At 39.4% G+C, this 20,929-nt stretch overlaps 1 protein-coding gene across 2 annotated transcripts in view; it reads right to left on the bottom strand.

Annotated features, from left to right (window-relative positions):
* Positions 1-20,929, bottom strand: part of RNGTT (RNA guanylyltransferase and 5'-phosphatase) — a 301,664-nt gene that overhangs the window by 243,749 nt on the left and 36,986 nt on the right. For both annotated transcript variants that reach the window (XM_060205495.1, XM_007533539.3), the window contains exons 5-6: positions 18,000-18,075; positions 16,541-16,787 (exon numbers count right to left, since the gene is read on the bottom strand). In XM_060205495.1, coding sequence (XP_060061478.1) covers positions 16,541-16,787; positions 18,000-18,075 — 323 coding nt within the window. The remainder of the gene's footprint in view (positions 1-16,540; positions 16,788-17,999; positions 18,076-20,929) is intronic.

Here is a 20,929-nt window from a genome sequence, read left to right as displayed (position 1 = left end):
ACTCAGAGTAGACTCTCTATGTGTGTATCTCTGCTCTAGTTCCCTTTCCCCTCTTGTTACCCCTAGAATATACAGTGGATAGTAGATTTGCATAACTGTCTATTCTTGCTATCCCTTCTTTCTTTTCTCTTTCTTCTTCACTGGGATTTGGTTACTATTTTTTCACGGACTGGAGAAATTGTTTGGCTAACTGATAGTGATTAAACTGCTTCAATATTTGCTTCAGTTGCGATTGTAATTCCGGAGGTTGGTGAGTGCAATTGTCATAAAGGTATTTAGTACAGTGTTGCTTGTGCTCAAAACACAACAACTGAGGAACAACAGAGCATAAAAAAAAAGAAACACATAAATCAAAAAAATGGGTAGATCAAAAACAAATAAAACTGCTACTCCAATGAATGAAGACAAGAGCCCAGAAGAAACTACAAATCAACCAGAAGTAACCATAGATAAGAAAAGTATGCAAGCAATAATAAACTTATTAATCACAGAAATGAAAACAACATTGGAGGAAAGGAATGGCAGTATTACGGAAACAACAATTGAGACCCCCAAGGAAAATACTGATTATCTTGAGGCAATTAGAGAACTGAAAGCTGAAAGAGCTGTAATGAAGAAAGAAGGTGAGGCAAGGGAAAGCCGACTAACAGAAGCAGAAAACAGAATTAGTCAGACAGAGGATGAGTTAGAGAAAACGAAGAAAGAGGTGAAAAAGCTTAAAAAGAGATTGAGAGACACTGAAAACAACAACAGAGTCATATGGGATAATCTCAAAAGAAGTAACATTCGTATAATTGGCCTGCCAGAGGAAGAAAGAGAGGAAGGGGAAGCAAACATTCTAGAGGAAATAATAGAAGAAAACTTCCCAGACCTGAAAAACAGAAAGGACATCAAGATTCAAGAGACGCAGAGAGTACGAAACAAAATCAACCCAGACCTGAAGACACCAAGACACATCATAGTCACAATGAGAAGAAGTAAGGATAAAGAAAGGATCCTAAAGGCTGCAAGAGAGAAACAAAAAGTCACATACAAGGGAAAACCCATGAGATTGACTTCTCAACTCAAACTCTAAAAGCCAGAAGGCAATGGCAAGGTATCTATGGAGCCCTGAATGAAAAAGGGTTTCAACCAAGGATAATATATCCTGCTAGACTTTCATTCAAACTAGATGGAGGGATCAAAACCTTCTTAGACAAACAACAGTTAAAGGAGGCAACCATCACCAGCCGGCCCTGAAAGAGGTTCTAAAAGACCTCTTATAAACAAGAACATCACTATAATACTTGCAATATATCAGAGCAAACAAATTTTTTCTGAACAATGGCACTACAATACATTAAATACATAATATCAATAAACGTCAATAGTTAAACTCACCCATCAAAAGGCACAGGGTGGGGGGATGGATCAGAAAACATAACCCAACCATATGCTGCTTGCAAGAATCCCATCTGTCACAACAAGATAAACACAGACTTAAAGTAAAAGAATGGAAAACTATCATACAGGCTAACAGACCACAAAAAAGGGCAGGAACAGCCATTCTCAGCTCAGACACGATAGATTTTAAATTAAATAAAGTAATAAAAGACCGGCAAGGACATTACATAATGATTAGAGGATCAATCAGCCAAGAAGACTTAACAATTATTAACATCTATGCACCCAATGAGGGACCATCTAAATACATTAAGCACCTACTGAAAGAATTTCAAAAATACATCAATAGTAATACAATAATAGTGGGAGACTTCAAAACCCCACTCTCACTTAGACAGATCAACAAAGCAGAGAACCAATAAAGATACAAGAGAATTGAATGAAGAGATTGACAGACTAGACCTCTTGGACATTTTCAGAGTCCTTCACCCCAAAAAACTGGAATACACCTTCTTTTCAAATCCAAATTTAATGCAATACCCATCAAAGTTCCACGAAGCTTCTTTAAGAGAATAGAACAAACACTACAATCATTTATCTGGAACCTGAAAACACCTAGAATTGCCAAAACCATCTTGAGGAAAAGAAACAGAAGTGGAGGCATCACACTCCCAGACCTTAAACTATATTATAAAGCCATCATCATCAAAACAGCATGGTACTGGAACAAAAATAGGCACACAGAACAGTGGAACAGAATTGAAAGCCCAGAAATAAATCCCCACAACTATGGACATCTAATCTTTGATAAGGGGGCCCAAAGGATTAAATGGAAAAAGAAGGCTCTCTTCAATAAATGGTGCTGGGAAAACTGGATTGTAACATGCAGAAGAATGAAATTGAACCACTTTATCTCGCCAGAAACAAAAATCAACTCCAAATGGATCAAAGACCTAGATGTCAGACCAGAAACAATCAAATACTTAGAGGAAAACATTGGTAAAACACTTTCCCACCTAAACCTCAAGGACATCTTTGAAAAATCAAACCCAATTGCAAGGAAGACTAAAGCAGAAACAAACCAATGGGACTACATCAAATTGAAAAGCTTCTGCACATCCAAAGAAACTATTAAACAAACAGAGAGACCCCTCACAGAATTGGAGAAGATCTTCACATGCCATACATCAGACAAGAAACTAATCACCAAAATATATAAAGAGCTCAGCAAACTTAGCACCAAAAAAGCAAATGACCTCATCCAAAAATGGGCAGAGGATATGAACAAAACATTCACTACAGAGGAGATTCCAAAGGCTAACAAACATATGAAAAACTGCTCTAGGTCACTGACTGTCAGAGAAATGCAAATTAAGACAACACTAAGATACCACCTCCCTCCTGTAAGAATGGCATACATCAAAAAAAGGACAGCAGCAACAAATGCTAGAGAGGATGTGGGGACAGAGGAATCCTTTTACATTGCTGGTGGAAATGTAAATTGGTACAGCCTCTGTGGAGAGCAGTCTGGAAAACTCTCAGAAGGCTAGACATGGACCTTCCATATGATCCAGTAATTCCTCTCCTGGGGTTATACCCCAAGGACTCCATAACACCCAACCAAAAAGAGGTGTCTACTCCTATGTTCATAGCAGCACAATTCATAATAGCTAAAACCTGGAAGCAACCCAGGTGCCCAACAACAGATGAGTGGCTGAGAAAGCTATGGTATATATACACAATGGAATACTATGCAGCTATCAAGAACAATGAACCCACCTTCTCTGATCCATCTTGGACAGAGCTAGAAGGAATTATGTTAAGTGAGCTAAGTCAGAAAGATAAAGATGAGTATGGGATGATCCCACTCATCAACAGAAGTTGAGGAAGAAGATCTGAAAGGGAAACTAAAAGCAGGACCTGACCAAATTGTAAATAGGGCACCAAAGTAAAAGCCCTGTGGTGAGGGGTAGACATGCAGCTTTCTGGGCCAGTGGGGGGTGGGAGTGGGTGGGAGGGATGGGTCAGTCTTTTGGTGGTGGGAATGGTGTTTATGTACACTCCTAGCAAAATGTAGACATATAAATCACTAGTTAATTAATATGAAAGGGGGAAAATCAATTGTATGTCTCAAAGTTTTTCAAAACACAAACTGAATCTTTTTAATATATAGGCTGTGTATTTGATATGCGGACTCTCTCAAAAGCCTAGACCAAGTAGATCAGAAGCATCCAATAGCACTGCTATATACAAGATACTGGGTACTGTACAGCAAACCATAACAAAAGGACTTTTCAAAGTTAACCCAATTACCAAATAATGTGATGATAACATTAACTATCAATTGTCTTTTTGAACCCTAAGACAGCAGGAACCTCACATCTCCACTATAGAGCCCCTACTTCCCCCAGTCCTGGAACCCTTGGATAGGGCCCACTTTCCCGTATGCCTCTCCCAATCCATATCAAATAATATTGCATCCGCCGATCACAACCTAACCAACGCAACGATTGTCACCTCAACATGCTTCACCTCAGACTGGGTCCAGAGACTTCACGTGTGGAATGACAACCCTTCAGCTTCATTACTCAGGTGAGACCTTTCCTTTTATAGTAAACTCTAATTTCATCTCAGGTGGTTCACTTTCTAACAAAGTCCCAAAACCTAGATATACACCAGTTTCTATGAGAGAGAGCATATGTTCACACGTATCCATAAACTACTGCAAAATATATACCTGAAAGCAGAAGTACACTAGAGTTTGCAGTGAGTACCTCCCTAACACTTCCTCTCCACTATTCTAAGCTTTGGGTCCATGATTGCTCAACAATTTGTTTGGCTTTGTATGTTAACTCTCTTTTCAGTCACCAGGTGCCAGATGCCATCAGGATGCTAGCCAGGCTTCCCTGGATTGAAGACCCCACCAATGTGTCCTGGAGCTCAGCTTCCCCAGAGACCCACCCTACTAGGGAAAGAGAGAGGCAGACTGGGAGTATGGTCCGACCAGTCAACGCCCATGTTCAGTGGAGAAGCAATTACAGAAGCCAGACCTTCTACCTTCTGCAACCCTCAATGACCCTGGGTCCATGCTCCCAGAGGGATAGAGAATGGGAAAGCGATCAGGGGAAGGGGTGGGATATGGAGATTGGGTGGTGGGTATTGTGTGGAGTTGTACCCCTCATACCCTATGGTTTTGTTAATTAATCCTTTCTTAAATAAAAAAAAAAATTTTTTTAATACATCAAATTTTATTTTACTATTTTTAAGCATTCCTATTTTTTTGGCACCAATTACTATTAAGGAAAAAGATATCAGTAGGAGTAAATCCAGTAAGAACAGTAAGCATGATGCATTTTATACATATTTAAGTCAAAACAAAAGTATAGTTCAGATCAAAGAATTATATGTCATAAACAGCATCTGCCAGGCTTAAAATGGAGATTTTATGGACACTATAAATGGGGGGGAGGAGTGACTCATTAGAGAAAAATTTAGGAAATGATTTGAGAAGATAGGGCAAAGGGATCATCTATAAATGAGAGCTGTATATGTATGTGTACAGAGTGAAAAGCAAGTATCCAGGCATGATATAATAAGCACATTTTAGTAGTAGAGAAAATGTGAAACTGTTATTAAAATAGAATATCCTGGACATTAATTCAAAGAAGGAAGTGACATACCTGTAAACCATACTCTTCCAACTCAATAACACCATGTGCTTAAAAGATGAGTAAGAGGTATCTTAGGAATATCATGGTCAAATATAGGTATATAGAAGTTTACATACACTATTATAAAAAACCCAAATAGTATCAGAATTTACCTACAAGAAGTCTATTTGAGATTTATTACTGAAAATCATAGTTCTATCCACTTAACAATCAAGAACATTTTGGGCCTTAAAGCCAGCCCCCTGCTCTGCTTACATAATCATTGTTTTGCCTGAAAGATCCCCACCACATTATCCCCTCAGGGTATTGCTATTCAGTTAAAACCATTACAACAGTTGCTATGGACGCTTCCACCTTCCCAGCATGCCTTTTGCCTCTCTCCAACCCCTTTCCTAGTCAATCCCTGTACCGACTTGCCACTTCCATCTTTACCCTATAAATCCCACTGCTGTTCCGTTTTTGCTCTCTTTCTCTTCCACGCCCTGACCTGGAGAAGACCTGGAGAAGGGCTGGTGGGTGTAGTGGGAGGCAGCCATTTTGCTAGCTCCATGCAGCATAAACTGCTGTGCTCACACCCAACTCTGGGGCATCTGCGTGAATAAAGATTTGCTTTCCCGCTGCGCCACAAGTTCCTGGTCTCTTCTCTCTCCCGCAATACGCAACCCGGCAAGAACAGACTACTCTAATAAAAGTCATGGCTTTTTTTTAAAAATATTTTTATTTATTTATTATTAGATAGAGAAACTGAGAGGAGCCCCACAAAAGATATGTCTTAAATCCAAATAATTACACTGTGTTAATAGATCCTACAAAGAATCAATGATCCTTAAAACTGCTTCAGCCAAGGAAATAGTTCAGACTGTGATAGCATAGAACTTGCCCACCTGTGGCACCAGAAGTGACAGGCTCAATCCTAGGTACCACCATAAGCCAGAGCTGGTCCATAATTCCAGAGGGAGAGAAATGTTGGGAGAAGATGACCAGACGGCAATGATCTCTAACTCTAACTCTTAAAGAAGAAAAAGAAAGAAGAGGAAAAAGAAAAGGACATTTGGAAGTAGTAATAGGTATAGGTGTGACTCAGAAAGAGAAGGGAAGAACACAGAAAAAAAATGAGCAAATATATATAAATACATATAGTTATAGAAATAATTATCAGCCCATACCTGTGACCTTGGGAGAACTACTGCAGTTTCCAATGGAAGTAACAGGGACATAGAACTCTGATGGTAGGAACAGTGTGGAATTATATCTGTTATCTCTTAATTTTGTAAATCAATATTAAATCAACAATAAAAAAAATTCATCTCTTCCTGATCATCTTATCACTGCTTTGAAACCCCTTCTCCTAGGCTCATATCTTATCCCTAATCACCTTCCCAAAGAGTCTAGAACATAAATTCTAGAATTAGAACATTAATTGTAGAATCCTTTTCATAATAGTCTATATACCAAGGTAAAGGAAGAATAAGAATAAAGAACTAATTTAAGATACTGAGCACAAGAAAACAGAGATAAAAAGGAATGGAAATTGAGCCCCCAATCTCTCTCTCCCCCCTTTCACTCAATTTCTGTCACTATCCAATAAAGATAATAAAAATTAAAAAAAAAAAAAAAAAGGAATGGAGAAAGAATAAGAACAGGAGGCTAGGTGTTGGTGCACCCAGTTGAACATACACATTACCATGCATAAGGTCTCAGGTTCAAGCCCTTGCTCCCCACCTGCAAGGGGGACCTTTCCAAGCCATGAATATCAGCAGAGGTATATCTTTCACCTTCTCTATCCTTTTAATTTCTTTCTGCCCTATCTAATAAAAATATAAAGGGAAAAAAGTTAAAAATGAAAAAATGGCCACCAGAAGGGGTAGATTCAAAGCCAGACAATGAGCCCCCAACACTAACCCTGGTAGCAAAAATAACTCAATAAGAGTAAGAACAAATAACAGAAATTAGGTTCTGGCAGTTCTCCAGGTTGAAGCAACAGTTCCTTCCTGAGATCTGGCTATACCCTCATGCATGCATTTTAACCCATCTGTCCACAATAAACTCTTCTCATCGGGGGTACAGCAGGTTAAACACACATGGCTCAAGGACAGGTATAAGGATCCCAGTTCGAGTCCCCAGCTCCCCACCAGCAGGGAGGTCAGCAGGGAAGTCACTTCACAAGCAGTGAAGCACGTCTGCAGGTGTCTATCTTTCTCTCCCGCTCTCTGCCTTCCCCTCCTGTCTCCATTTCTCTCTGTCCTGTCCAACAAAGACAGCAATGACAACAATAATAGTAACAACGACGACGATGAACAACAAAAGCAGCAAGAAGGAACAATGGTCTGTAGACGCAGTAGATTCTAGTACAGGCACTGAGCCCCAGCAATAAGCCTGGAGTCAAAAAAAAAAAAAATCCTCGTCAGAGTTTGTTTCTGATACTTACAACCAGGAAGTATAAAATTCTATATTTTCAGGTCCAGGTGGTGGCACACCTGGTTAAGAGCACACACTACAGTACACAAGGACACAAGTTCAAGCTCCTGGTCCCCACCTGCAGGGGGAAAACTTTATGATGAAGCAGGGCTGGAGGTGTCTCTCTGTCTCTTTACCTCTCTACATCCCCGCTAACTTCTCAATTTCTCTGTCTCTATCCAATAATAAATATTTTTTTAAAAAAAGAAAATTTCAGTTTTCTATATTTTTCTATACAAAAGTCATGACTTTTCCAGCAACCTAATAATAAAATGCTCTATGCCTCATGCATTGAAGTCCAGTCATTTCCCTACATTTACCAACATTTCTCACTATGGTAATTTCTATAATTATAGTATCATGACCTACACTTCAGTAATTTCATGTTCAATGTGCCAAATCTTTGTTTAACTGAACTTGCTCCATTTATACTCCAGGTAGATCTACCTGTTGATTAATTAATTCAACTTGCATTGAGTACCCACAACATTCTAAAGCTACCATGGTCCCCTTTGGCCTCCTTCATTAAAGATCTTAACTCGAGGCAGGTGGTGGCGCACCTGGTTAATCACACATTACAGTGCTCTAGGCCTGGGTTAAAGCCCCTGGTCCCCACCTGCAGGGGGGAAGCTTCACGAGTGGTGAAGCAGGGCTGTAGGTGTCTATCTCTTTTTGTCTCTATCTTACCCTTCCCTCTCAATTTCTGTGTCTATCCTACAATAAATAAAAGGAAAAGGGAAAAAAGAGCTTAACTTGTACTCCCACTATGCCCGTGTTTCAGTTTCACCAAGACTAATGCCTTCATTCCTCCCTTCTCACAGTCTTACCTCACTCAGTCACTTTACAATCACTTGCCCACTCTTATCTTGCTAACCCTGTTTCTATATGACAAATCTACTGCTCTGCAAGCACCCAGTAACCTTTTTTTTTTAGAGAGAGAGAAATGGAGGGGGGGGAGAAAGAGGGCTAAAGAGAGACACCTACAGCACTGTTTCATTGCTCATGATGCTTTGCCCCTACAAGTGGATGCTGGGGGCTGGAGTCTGGGTCTTTGTGCATGGTAGTATGTGAACTCCAGGTACACCACTGCCCAGCCACCCTCAACTTACTTCCTATTCTGCCCAGATACTAAGGCTGATTTTTTAAATTATTCTTCTCCTGACATCCTTACTCCACTCTCTTACTCCACATTCTATCACACCCATATTAAATGAATTCATTCTTGTAGCAAGCTATCTTCTCCAATACCATACAGAGGTAGCTGAAATTTACTGAGGGAAAAAAAAAATTCTAATGGTAAATATAAGATTTTCCCCTGGCTGAAAAGCTATTTCTCTATCTGCTCTAGAATTCCATTCCCTTTCATCTCCTTGATGAAAGGTCATTTATTTCCCAATCTTCCTGAACTCTACTACTTCCTCATCTATAAATAATAAACTGAGTTTATCCCAATACTTTAAATTTTTTTTCTCATTAACTACATCAAGCTAGTACCCTTAGACTCTTTTTTTTTTTTTGAACCATGTCCAAGCTATGTGACTAAATAATCTGTGTCAGTGTGCATGAGACTCTGTTCTTCAGCAAGTGATAAGGATGGCACACCACATCTAGAATAGTTATCACAATGCAGAATGAACACACCTTTTCCTTCTAGGACTCTGAAACTTTGGCACATGCTAGGCTGTGCCAAATAAACATCTTGGGGACCATCAATAAACATCTTGGGGACTGAGACTCTAATGAGTGACCTTAGGCAGAAACATCGCACATATGTTACTGCATCTTTATTGCTAGTGGGAAGAATGAGCTCTGCATGAACCCTCAGGAAGGACAGAGCATATGGAAGCCTACATGTGGATTTCTCTAGATTCTGTCATTTTTCCCTTTGTGAGTCAGCTGCATACCCTCAGTACCTCACTGCAACACATTTTAAACTTGAGTGCAATTATATGCTGACTCATTGGAGTCCTTCTAACAAGCCCAAATGTGGGTTGCAGAGCTAAGTATCCGAAACATAATTATCTACTTTTTTACCTCCCATGAGATCTTAAAATCAATTGCTTTACATGGCCCTACTTTGCAACAACAAATAATAATCATACTTTTTTTGTTGCCTCCAGGGTTATTGCTGGGGTTCGGTGTCTGCACCATGAATCCAGTGCTCCTGGAGGCTATTTTTCCCTTTCTGTTGCCCTTGTTGTTTTATCACTGTTGTAGTTATTATTGTTATTGTTGTTGATGTCGTTGGATAGGACAGAGAGAAATGGAGAGAGGGGGAAAAAACAGAAGAGGAGAGAAAGAGAGACACCTGCATAGCTGCTTCCTATTTGTGAAGCGATCCCCCTGCAGATGGGGAGCCAGGGGCTCAAACCGGGGACTCAAATCGGGATTCTTAGGCCGGTCCTTGTACTTTGCACCATTTGCACTTAACCTACTGCACAACCACCCAACCCCCAATAATAGTAATTCTTAGAGAATCACTTTCTAGCCTTACTATATCAGTTCCCTCTGTGACACTTCATAGTTTTAAATTTCTCCCTATGTGGAATTCTAAGTCATTTTTTCATATTTCTTTGTCCTTTTGAGTTGCATTCAAGAATCTTACCTAGGTCTTCCAGCTTAGTAATTCCCTCTAAAGTTACCTTCCTTCTGCTATCCAACACACCTAGTAAGTTGCCTATTATTATATTATTAACATCATTACTATTTTTTTGTCATCAGGGCTTCACCATTCCGAGACAACTCTTCAGACAGACAGTAAATGAGAAACAAAGACAGATACCACAGCACTGAAGCACCCCCAAACACGCAGGAGAGTGAGGGCCAAGCATTTCATGCTTAACAAAGCAGTACCTTCCCAGCTATTTTGCCAATACTTGCCTATTATCTTTCAAAGAGTGTTCTGTTTGCTTTTACAAACTAATTCCTCTGGTGTTCCCTAAATGGAGTAAGGCAGCTCTGCAAGTACTTACAAAAAATTTTTTTCAAGTAAAAATAAAAAGCTGCAGAAAAATATATGTTAAGAAGGGTGAGGAACATACGGAGGAGGAAAAAGAACACAAACTGAAAAAATAACAGCAAAAGGATGAAAAATAAAGAATATAAAAGGTAGTTTTAAAAATATAAATTGTTGTTGCGGCGGTCTGGTGTCGGGCTGCACCACGGAGAAGAGAGCGGACGTCCAGAGCAAAGGGGTACACAAATCTTTATTATAGGATGGGGGGGGAGGTTTGGTTCAGACCACGTGGAGCCAGCCGGCAATGGCCAACCACGGGGGGAGAGCAGGGAGCGAGACCTCAGAGAGGGAGAGCCGAGAGCCCAGAGAGAGAGAGGGGAGGGGTGAGGGGGCTTTTTATTGGGCGACAACCAGGGGTGACGTGTAGGGCCAGGATTGGTTGAAAGGCACTCTAGGATTTAGCAGGGCATAGAAAAACCTGGAGGCGGAGACTGCATCAGAATAACTCCTCAGCAACAATAAATGGTAGCACAGATACAAGATACTGGATACTGTACAGCAAACCATAACAAAAGGACTTTTCAAAGTTAACCCAATTATCAAATAATGTGATGATAACATTAACTATCAATTGTCTTTTTGAACCCTAAGACAGCAGGAACCTCACATCTCCACTATAGAGCCCCTACTTCCCCCAGTCCTGGAACCCTTGGATAGGGCCCACTTTCCCACATGCCTCTCCCAATCCATATCAAATAATATTGCATCTGCCAATCACAACCTAATCAATGCAACGATTGCCACCTCAACATGCTTCAGCTCAGACTGGGTCCAGAGACTTCACATGTGGAATGACAATCCTTCAGCTTCATTACTCGGGTGAGACCTTTCCTTTTATAGTAAACTCTAATTTCATCTCAGGTGGTTCACTTTCTAACAAAGTCCCATAACCTAGATATACACCAGTTTCTGTGAGAGAGCGCTTGTGTTCACACGTATCCATAAACTACTGCAAAATATATACCTGAAAGCAGAAGTACACTAGAGTTTGCAGTGAGTACCTCCCTAACACTTCCTCTCCACTATTCCAAGCTTTGGGTCCATGATTGCTCAACAATTTGTTTGGCTTCGTATGTTAACTCTCTTTTCAATCACCAGGTGCCAGATGCCATCAGGATGCTGGCCAGGCTTCCCTGGATTGAAGACCCCACCAATGTGTCCTGGAGCTCAGCTTCCCCAGAGACACACCCTAATAGGGAAAGAGAGAGGCAGACTGGGAGTATGGACCGACCAGTCAACGCCCATGTTCAGCGGGGAAGCAATTACAGAAGCCAGACCTTCTACCTTCTGCAACCCACAATGACCCTGGGTCCATGCTCCCAGAGGGATGGAGAATGGGAAAGCTATCAGGGAAGGGGGTGGGATATGGAGATTGGGTGGTGGGAATTGTGTGGAGTTGTACCCCTCCTACCCTATGGTTTGTTAACTAATCCTTTCTTAAATTAAAAAAAAAAAAATGCAGATGACGCAGGAGCCATTTCAGACCACTCCTCTGTGAAACTAGAGAAAACAACAAAAAAAAATCACCTGAAAACTCAAAATACAACCAGGATTTCTTCAGAAACTCACTAAGCCATAGCCACAAAGTTGCAGATGCTACTAGGATTCCATTCTGACTTCTCTGGGCATAAGATCTCACCAATGTGTCCCAGAATAGCATCTCTCCAGAGCCCTACCTCATTAGGGAAAGACAGAAACAGGCTGGGGTATGGATCAACCTGCCAATGCCCATGTCCAGCAGAGAAGCAATTACAGAAGCCAGAGCTTCCAACTTCCATCCTATAAAGAATTTTGGTGAGCCCCACCGTAGAGGTTCCAGGACTAGAGGAAATATAGTCTCTATAGAGGAAGCGGGAAGTCTGTGCATTTAAAAGTTTGAGACATTCAACCAATTTTCCCTTCTCATTAAACAGTGATTTATATGACTACAAATTAATAGGAGCATATATAAACACCATTCCCACCATCCAAAGACTGTGTCCCATCCCATCCTCCCTCCTACCCCCACCTGAGAAGCAGAACATCCACCCTCACCCTCAACCCAAGGTTTTTACTTTGGTGCCCTACTCCAAATTCAGTCAAATCCTGCTTTGAGTTTCTCTTTCTATTCTTCTTTCTCAACTTGTGTTTATGAATGGGATCATCCATACTCGTCTTTATCTTTCTGGCTTAGCTCACTTTTCTGCATGCTTCTCTCAATCCATACCAAATGCTAACGCATCCACTGATCCCAACCTAATCAATGCAACAAGCATGCTTCCCTTCAGACTGTGTCCAGAGACGTCAGGCGTGGAATGTCAACCCTTCAGCCTCATAACTCAGTTGAGACCTTTTTTTTCATGGTATTCTCTAATTCCATTCTCAGTGGTTCACTTCCTAACAAAGTCCCAAAACCTAGATATAGACCAGGTCCCGTGAGACAGAGCATATGTTCACATGTATCCATAAATTAGGGCAAAATATATACCTGAAAGCAAAATTGCACAATAGTATGCAGTTAGTCAGTATAAATTTCCTAACTTTGATTTAGACAGCATCCTCACCTACTTCCTATTACACTTCCCTCACTCACTCCAAAGCTAACCTATCAAAGAAAGGACTGCAAAAGCTGAATAAGGGCAAGAGACTGGCATACTTTAGCAATGACTCTTTAGTCACTATCAGGTCACCCCATCAACTGAGGCCCTAGTCAGAAGTCCTGAGATTCCCAAACAGACATGATGGGCCTAGACCTTGAATAAATCCCTTTCTCCATTGTTACCGGTCATCTTTATCAGGAAAAACAAAGAAAGACCCCTTTGTTGGCCCCGCATAGGACCTTGCCTTCAACTTGGATCAACAACTATAGAAAATGTTCCATCCTCTGAAGGGAGGCTGGACAACATACTCTATGCTCCACCTGAGGAAGATGGGTCCTGATATTGAGTCAGCTTGGAACGATCCTACTCATGACCTAAGAAATGTGAGCTCAGATCTACAGGGATGCAGAGGTCACATAGGTCACTAAGCTGAATATGGGCCCCAGATCACATCAAATCGATAGGGTTTACAGTCAACAGTATTTATACCCCTTTCCCATATTTGGGAGCTACTCTCTTCCCTTATCCAGCTTTCTTGGTCTTTTTTCCAGCCATGACATATGGATCCATCAGCATATCAGATTTCAGGCTCAGGGGGGAAAAAGAAAAGAAAAAAAAAAACTAGCATAGCCACAAGCCCTTTGGAATATAACTAAAATATGCCTACTAGCTATCTACAAAATGGAGAACCTCCCCCCCCCAACTCTTCATCTGCACTATTCCAGCCTTTAGGTTCATGATTAGCCAACAATTTGTTTGGCTTTGTATGTTAACTCTCTTTTCAGCCACCAGGTTCCAGATGCTAACATGATGCCAACCAGACTTCCCTAGACAGACAAACCCACCAATGTGTCCTGGAGCTCTGATTCCCCAGAAACCAGCCCCACTAGGGAAAGAGGCAGGCTGGGAGTATGGATCAACCTGTCAATGCCCCAGTTCTGCGGGGAAGCAATTACAGAAGCCAGAACTTTCACCTTCTGCATCCCACAATGACCTTGGGTCCACACTCCCAGAGGGTTAAAGAACAAGAAAGCTATCAAGGGAGGGGATAGGATTCGAAGTTCTGATGGTGGGAATTGTGTGGAGTTGTACCCCTCTTATCCTATGGTTTTGTCAGTGTTTCCTTTTTATAAATAATATAAATAAATATTACAAATTTTTGAAAAATTAAAAAAAATAATTTTGGTCCATACTCCCAGAGGAAGAAATGTGTTAGGGGATGATAACCAGACAGCTCTGAACTCCAACTCCATCAGGACACAGAGAAAGAAGAGGAAAATAGAGTATTCAGTTCAGGTAGACTCAGAACTATCAAAATGGAGCCACAAAAACATATGAAAGAATCAAGAACACCAGAAAAGGTTAAGTATGTGGGTGTAACTAATGAATGTCAAGTGTATTAAATAATAACACTTGCAGTAGCAGCCTGAGAGGTAGTGCAGTGGCTAGAGCTTGCAACTTAAAAGTATGGGTTAAATCCTCAGCATCACATGTTCCAAAGTGGCATTACTGTTCCCCTCTCCCATGTTAGTAAATAAATCTTAACCAAAAAACAAAAAAGTTGAAATAATAATAACTACCTTCTAAGGTATAAATATATAGAGCTTAAAGTATATAGAGAATTGTAACACATGATACCAAAAAGTCAGAAAGAGCTAAGTGCAAGGTTCTAAGATTATGGCATTGTCTAATCGTGAAAGTACTAACAGAGATATCTCTATCATAGATACAGATATTGAGAGAGATAGAAAGTCAACGGTGCATATGGAAATAAAGAACTGCAAAGGAACGTAAGGAGCAATGCCTTGGAGTGATAGCATTTAGAGCATAACTGTTTTAAACTCTTTTACACATTCAAATACAATATTATGACTCATTAACATGTTAAACATATCCTCATGGTTAAGGTTATTCTTGAAAAATAGAGCTGAGGAATTGGGAAATAACGCATCCAGTAGGGTACATACCTTACCCCAGCATTAGATGGGAGAATCACAGCATGCAGAGGAAGCTCCACAGATGGTGTCAGGAAAGCTCTAAAATATTATCAGATTTCCCCCCTCTCTCTGTCTCCCTATCTCTGTCTCTTTCTGAAATCACAAAAAGAATGAAAAAACTCAGCCTGGGAGTGGTGATTTGCATGTGTGAATAGATATATTTGAACTCCCTTGAAAAAAACATCATAAAGGGGGTGATCATCTGTATGTTATACTATGATATCAGACTTTCTCTAGAATGTGACCCAGCAATTTTTAAATATCTAAATCCAGAAAATGATGGGCTAAGTTAAAAACCATGATTTTCTTCATTATGTCTATGTCTCAAACACTTTATACATTTCAGTGGTCTTAAAAGTTTGAAATCTGCAAATGTATTATAAAGTAATGTTTTTTAAAATAAAGTATTTTGTAAAGTCCAAAAATAATTGTCTTCTATTATTATTTCATAAAGTATTTTCTTCTTTACCTGTAAACCACTGGCTACTAGTACATGAGTATATGTGTTAACTGTCCTATCACAATACGCCACACAACTTAGAAGTGAACTTCAAAATGCCTGATTACCTCTACATCTTCACTAACTTTCCCCTTCAGCCTACACCATCTACTTGTGTGTGTGTGTGTGTGTATCCAACAATTTTCTTTTCAACATCTCTCCTACCCACACCAAAAAAGGAGATAATTCCTAATGTTTAAGGAGTGTCTTCAGGCCTTTTATTCCTGTAAGATTAATGGGCCATATAAGAAGTAAACTAGGGGCTGGGCAGTGGTGCAACTGGTTAAGGACACATATCACCATGCACAAGGTGACCAATCACTCCCCACCTACAGGGGATGCTTCACAAGCAGTGAAGGAGGTCTGCAGGTATCTATCATTCTCTCCCCTGCTCTCTCAATTTCTATCCTGTCAAATAAAAGTAGGGGGAAGGAAAAAAAAAAAAAAGGAAAAATGGCTGCTGGCAACAGTAGATTTGTAGTGCAGGCATCAAGCCCCATCAATAGTCCTGATGGAAAAATAAATATATAAATAAATGTTCAAACTTAACAGAAAAATATAAAGAGGACCAAAATTTATATATAATCATTTTAATTATGCAACAACTTTGTTAATCATTACTAAAAATCTTCACTAACATTCAGTTGGTAGCTCACAATACATTATAAAAAAGTGAATTCACAGTCTAATATCACAGTAATTTGGTTCCCTAGTAAAAAAAAAAAAAAAGGGGGATGAATCCATATAACTGCAACTTTTCTCATAGAAAAGACCAAAATAAAGGCTCAAGGCAATCAGTACTCTTCAGAAACACCCAGAATGAAGCAATCTTACAAATCAAGATAAAGAAATGTGGTCAACATTCCATTTTCATATATCTCAATATATATTTGAAGAAGAAAAATGATAAAGTCTATAGTACTATTTTTAAACATTACCAGTTTTAACCGTTCTTTTCTCCTTTTGCCAAAGGAGGTACTTGACCCGGGTTCTGATTCCTTTTTTCCATCTCCATCCTCATCCTCATCTTCATCTTCATCATCCTCAAAACACCAATCTGGCAATAGAGGTGGGGGTGGTGCTTCCTCTATATCACCATAGCGACGAAAAAGTTCTTTCAAATAATCACCCTTATAAATTCCTGGTGGTCTGGCTTGAGCAAAAGTAGCAACTGCTGCTTCAATACTAGAGAAAAAAACACCATGCAAATTTCCTCACTACTCTCAATTTATGCAGATTTATCAAAACTCACTCATTATATTCAAGGCAGCATACAAAACGAAAGAACTGTTTATCAAACAAACGTATCAGTCCCCAATCTCAAAGTACTCTGTCTATTATGGGACAAACTGTTGGGAAACAGTTTTAATCTCAGGTTAATTCCTAACATCTACATGCAATCTGCTGTGAATTTACAAAAGAAACCTAACATCTAAATGCAATCTGCTGTGAATTTACAAAAGAAACCTGGGTAGAATGTGTTTAAGAGTTTAAAGAAAGCCTTAAAGGTTGAAGTCAGACTCTAAAGGAAACAACAGTTAAAGAAATGTGAATAGCAGTATAAATAATAGTAATGGCAAGCTGTTTTTCAAGAACTTTCAACAGACTAGGACAATAAAAGCAAAGGTCATCAGGGAGAGGCTAAGCACAGACTGAGTCTGACAGAGATCTGAGGTGATTATGTGGAGCAGCTAAAAGGCACGGTGAGAAGATTGAAATAAAGAAACAATGAGAATTTTTAAGCAGGGAGACGCACCATTAGACATTATCAGCAGATAATATTCTGTGAGGGCTTTCTGCATGAAAGGTTTTGTTAGCTAAAATAATGACTCTCAATCAGCCACTGAGGAAATAAGGTAATCTTATATTCCTTCAAGAATTCCAGGTAATTAAACTAATTTATTAGGATCTGAAAAAGCACTTCACAAATAATGGGCTGTCAATAAAGACATGCTACTTGATCTAAACAAACTAACTATTTAAAATATCTCCTCCATATAGCATTAAAATTTTCCAAAGACTAGATAGTGACCAAAAATAATGATAAAAGTCCTATTATTAAAAGTGAAAAGAAAAGCAAAATAAGAAACTTCTGAAGTTAAACACAAACACAAAAATTTAAAGGACTTGTCGCTAATAGGTCTGCAAGATGTAATTTTTTTAGAAAAATAATTACATAAGTATATTAGGCCCATAAATACTTAATAGAAAACTCCAAGAAAACAGTGACATTCTGCAAATTAATCACATCTATCAATAAAGTGATAAGTCATTATCACTAAATTAGTCATGAAATCAACAAAAAATTTGGCAATATAAATGTTAACAAAAGAACAATAAACCATTTAGCAACTATTAAATACCTCTCCTTTCATGATAGGAAGAAAAAAAAAATACCTCCAATCCATTTTCTCCACCAAAAAGGCACAAATGAGGAAACCAGTACGATTGAAGCCATGTGTACAATGCACACCTAAAAAACAAGTAGCTTTAGTTTAAAATAAATCAAATCAGAGGTTGATTTTGTTTTAAATTTCCAATCTGTAAGAAAACATGTTAACCATTTTACAAAACAGCATTTGAAAAGACTTGATCAGCTATATAACTATTAATAGCATGTCTAAGTAGCATAGACATACCACTATTTATAAGTTTGAATATCAAGCAGTATTTACTGGCTACAAATTGTCTCCAAACATCTAAAGATGTCTCTCAGAAATAAAAACAGAGAATTTTAAATCTGGAGGCGTTTTCATCAAACATACAACTCTAGGGCATGGATACACACACCAAACCACCACCACTCCACAAATTTTGAGTAAATTTTCTCAATAGAAAAGAATAGTTATCATGATGATCAACAGTCATACTTTTGCAAAATAGACCAATCATATTTTTCAAAAATCAAGAAATATAGCTAGCTGGGGAGGTGACCCATGATCACAGGCATTGCATGCTCAGTTTTAAGGAGCAGGGTTCCAGCCACAGACACCACATGGGAGTTCCTACACACTAATTTACAAAAACTATCAAAACAAATATTAGCAATATTGCATGGCCTGTGTGATTCCACCACTCCCAGAGGGGCCGTTCTTTGTTTTGTTTTGATTTTTCAATCAGATAGAAACAGAGACAGAAAGAGAAACAGGCAGAGAGGAAGGACTTCACAGTAGCTCCACCTACTATGAAGCTTCCCTTTGTGCAGAAAGCCACCAGGTGGGGCTGGAGGCTCACTAAACCTGAGTTTTGCATAGGGTAAAGTGTGTGCTCTACCAAGCAAGCTACCTGCATACTTCAGTTCACTGTAGGAATGGGTCCATCTAGTGGCAAGTAAAGCAGTTTACAATTAAAGACTGACTCATTATTAACTATTTTAAATTTGTCTTATTTAAATGTTATCGATAACATGTTTAAATAAATGTATACAGCATTTCAAAAATGTTAACTAGTATATGTATTAATGGAACACTACTGTTCTTTTGAAGTCAAACCAAGAAGAAAACACCATTAAACGGAAAGAAAGTGCTGAAGGTGAGACACCATGGTTTGAATGAGCAACAAAAATAAGAATTGAAAAAACAGAAACTAACAATTACTAAGAAAGTGTCATGTACCAGGAGTCATGTACCACCGGCCATAGCACAGCAGGTGTCGGCCGGTAGCACAGCAGGTTAAGCACACGTGGTGCAAAGAACAAGGACCAGCAGAAGGATTCCGGTTCAGCCCCCAGCTCCCCACCTGCAGGGGAGTCACTTCACAGGTGGTGAAGCAAGTATGCAGGTGTCTATCTTTCTCTCCCCCTCTATAACTTCCCCTCCTCTCTTCATTTCTCTCTGTCCTACCAACAAGAATGACATCAATATTAACTACAACATTAAAAACAACAAGGGCAAAAAAAGGAATTAAATAATTTTTTTTTAAAAAAAAAGTGGTGAAGCAGGTGTCTCTCTGTCTTTCTCCCTCTCTATCCCCCCCATTCTCTCAATTTCTAGCTGTCTCTATCCAATAAATAAAGATAATAATAATAATTAAAAACCTGATTGCATGCCTTAAGGACTTAGAAGAACAACAGTACCCTAAAGCAACCAGAAGGAGTGAAATTACTAGTTAGGGCAGAAATAAGTAACACTGAAAAGAAAAACATTGGGGGCTGGCACAGTGGGTTAAGCACACAGGCGCAAAGCACAAGGAACAAATAAGGATCCCAGTTGGAGCCCCCAACTCCCCACCTGCAGGAGGGGTCCCTTTGCAAGCAGTTGTTGGTCTGCTGCTAAGACCCCTTCGGTTTTGATCATCACAGTAGGTTCTGTGGTCTATTTACATAATCATTGCTTTACCTGAGACCCACCCTGCCTAAAGGGCATTGGTTTAATCCCCACTGGTTAGATGCAAGCTTGATCCTTCCAAGTCGTCTATCTCCCACTCTCGAAGCTAGCCCGGCAAGCGGTGAATCAGGTCTCCAGGTGTCTCTCTTTCTCTAACCCTCTCTGTCTTCCCCTCCTCTCTCAATTTCTCTCTGTCCTATCCAACAGCAACAAGGCTATAACAACAATAACAACAACAAGGAAATGGGAAAAATAGCCTCCAGGGCAGTGGATTCCTAGTGCTGGCACCAAGCCCCAGTGGTAACTCTGGAGGCAAAAAAGAAAAAGAATAAAACCACACAAAAGATCGACAAAGTAAATGTTGGTTCTTTGAAAGAGTGAACAAAATGAACAAACCTTTAGCCAGACTCACAAAACAAACAAAAAAAAAAAGACCCAACTAAACATAACCATAAATGAAAGAGGTGATATCACAACAGATACCAGAGAAATACAACATATCATGAGGCTTCTGTTAACAACTATACACCATCAAGCTAGAGAACCCAGAAGAAATGGACTAGTTCCTAGATACCTGCAAACTTCCAAAATTAAATAGAGGAACTAGAAAATATGAACAGCCAAAGAAAATGAAACAGTTATCAAAAGCTTGCCCAATAATAAAAGTCCTGGACCAGATGGTTTTACAAATGAATTCTGCAAAACCTTCATGGAAGTGTTATTTCCAATACTTTCAAAACTCTTCCAAAAGATTGAAGATACAGGAATCCTACCATCCAGCTTCTATGAAGCCAGCATAACTGATATCAAAAGCAGACAGAGATACAACAAAAAAAGAAAACTACTGAATGATATCTCTGATGAACAAAGATCCTAAAATTCTTGGAAAAAATTCTAGCCAACCGGATACAACAGTACATTAAAAAAAATTGTTCATCATGACCAAGTGGGGTTTATCCCAGGGATGAAAGGTTGGTTTAATATATGTAAATAAATCAACGA

Source organism: Erinaceus europaeus, chromosome 13 (genome assembly GCF_950295315.1).
Source record: "Erinaceus europaeus chromosome 13, mEriEur2.1, whole genome shotgun sequence".
Lineage (NCBI taxonomy): Eukaryota > Metazoa > Chordata > Mammalia > Eulipotyphla > Erinaceidae > Erinaceus > Erinaceus europaeus.
The sequence above is the reverse complement of the archived record's forward strand: the minus strand, read 5'-3'. Positions and strand labels throughout refer to the sequence as shown.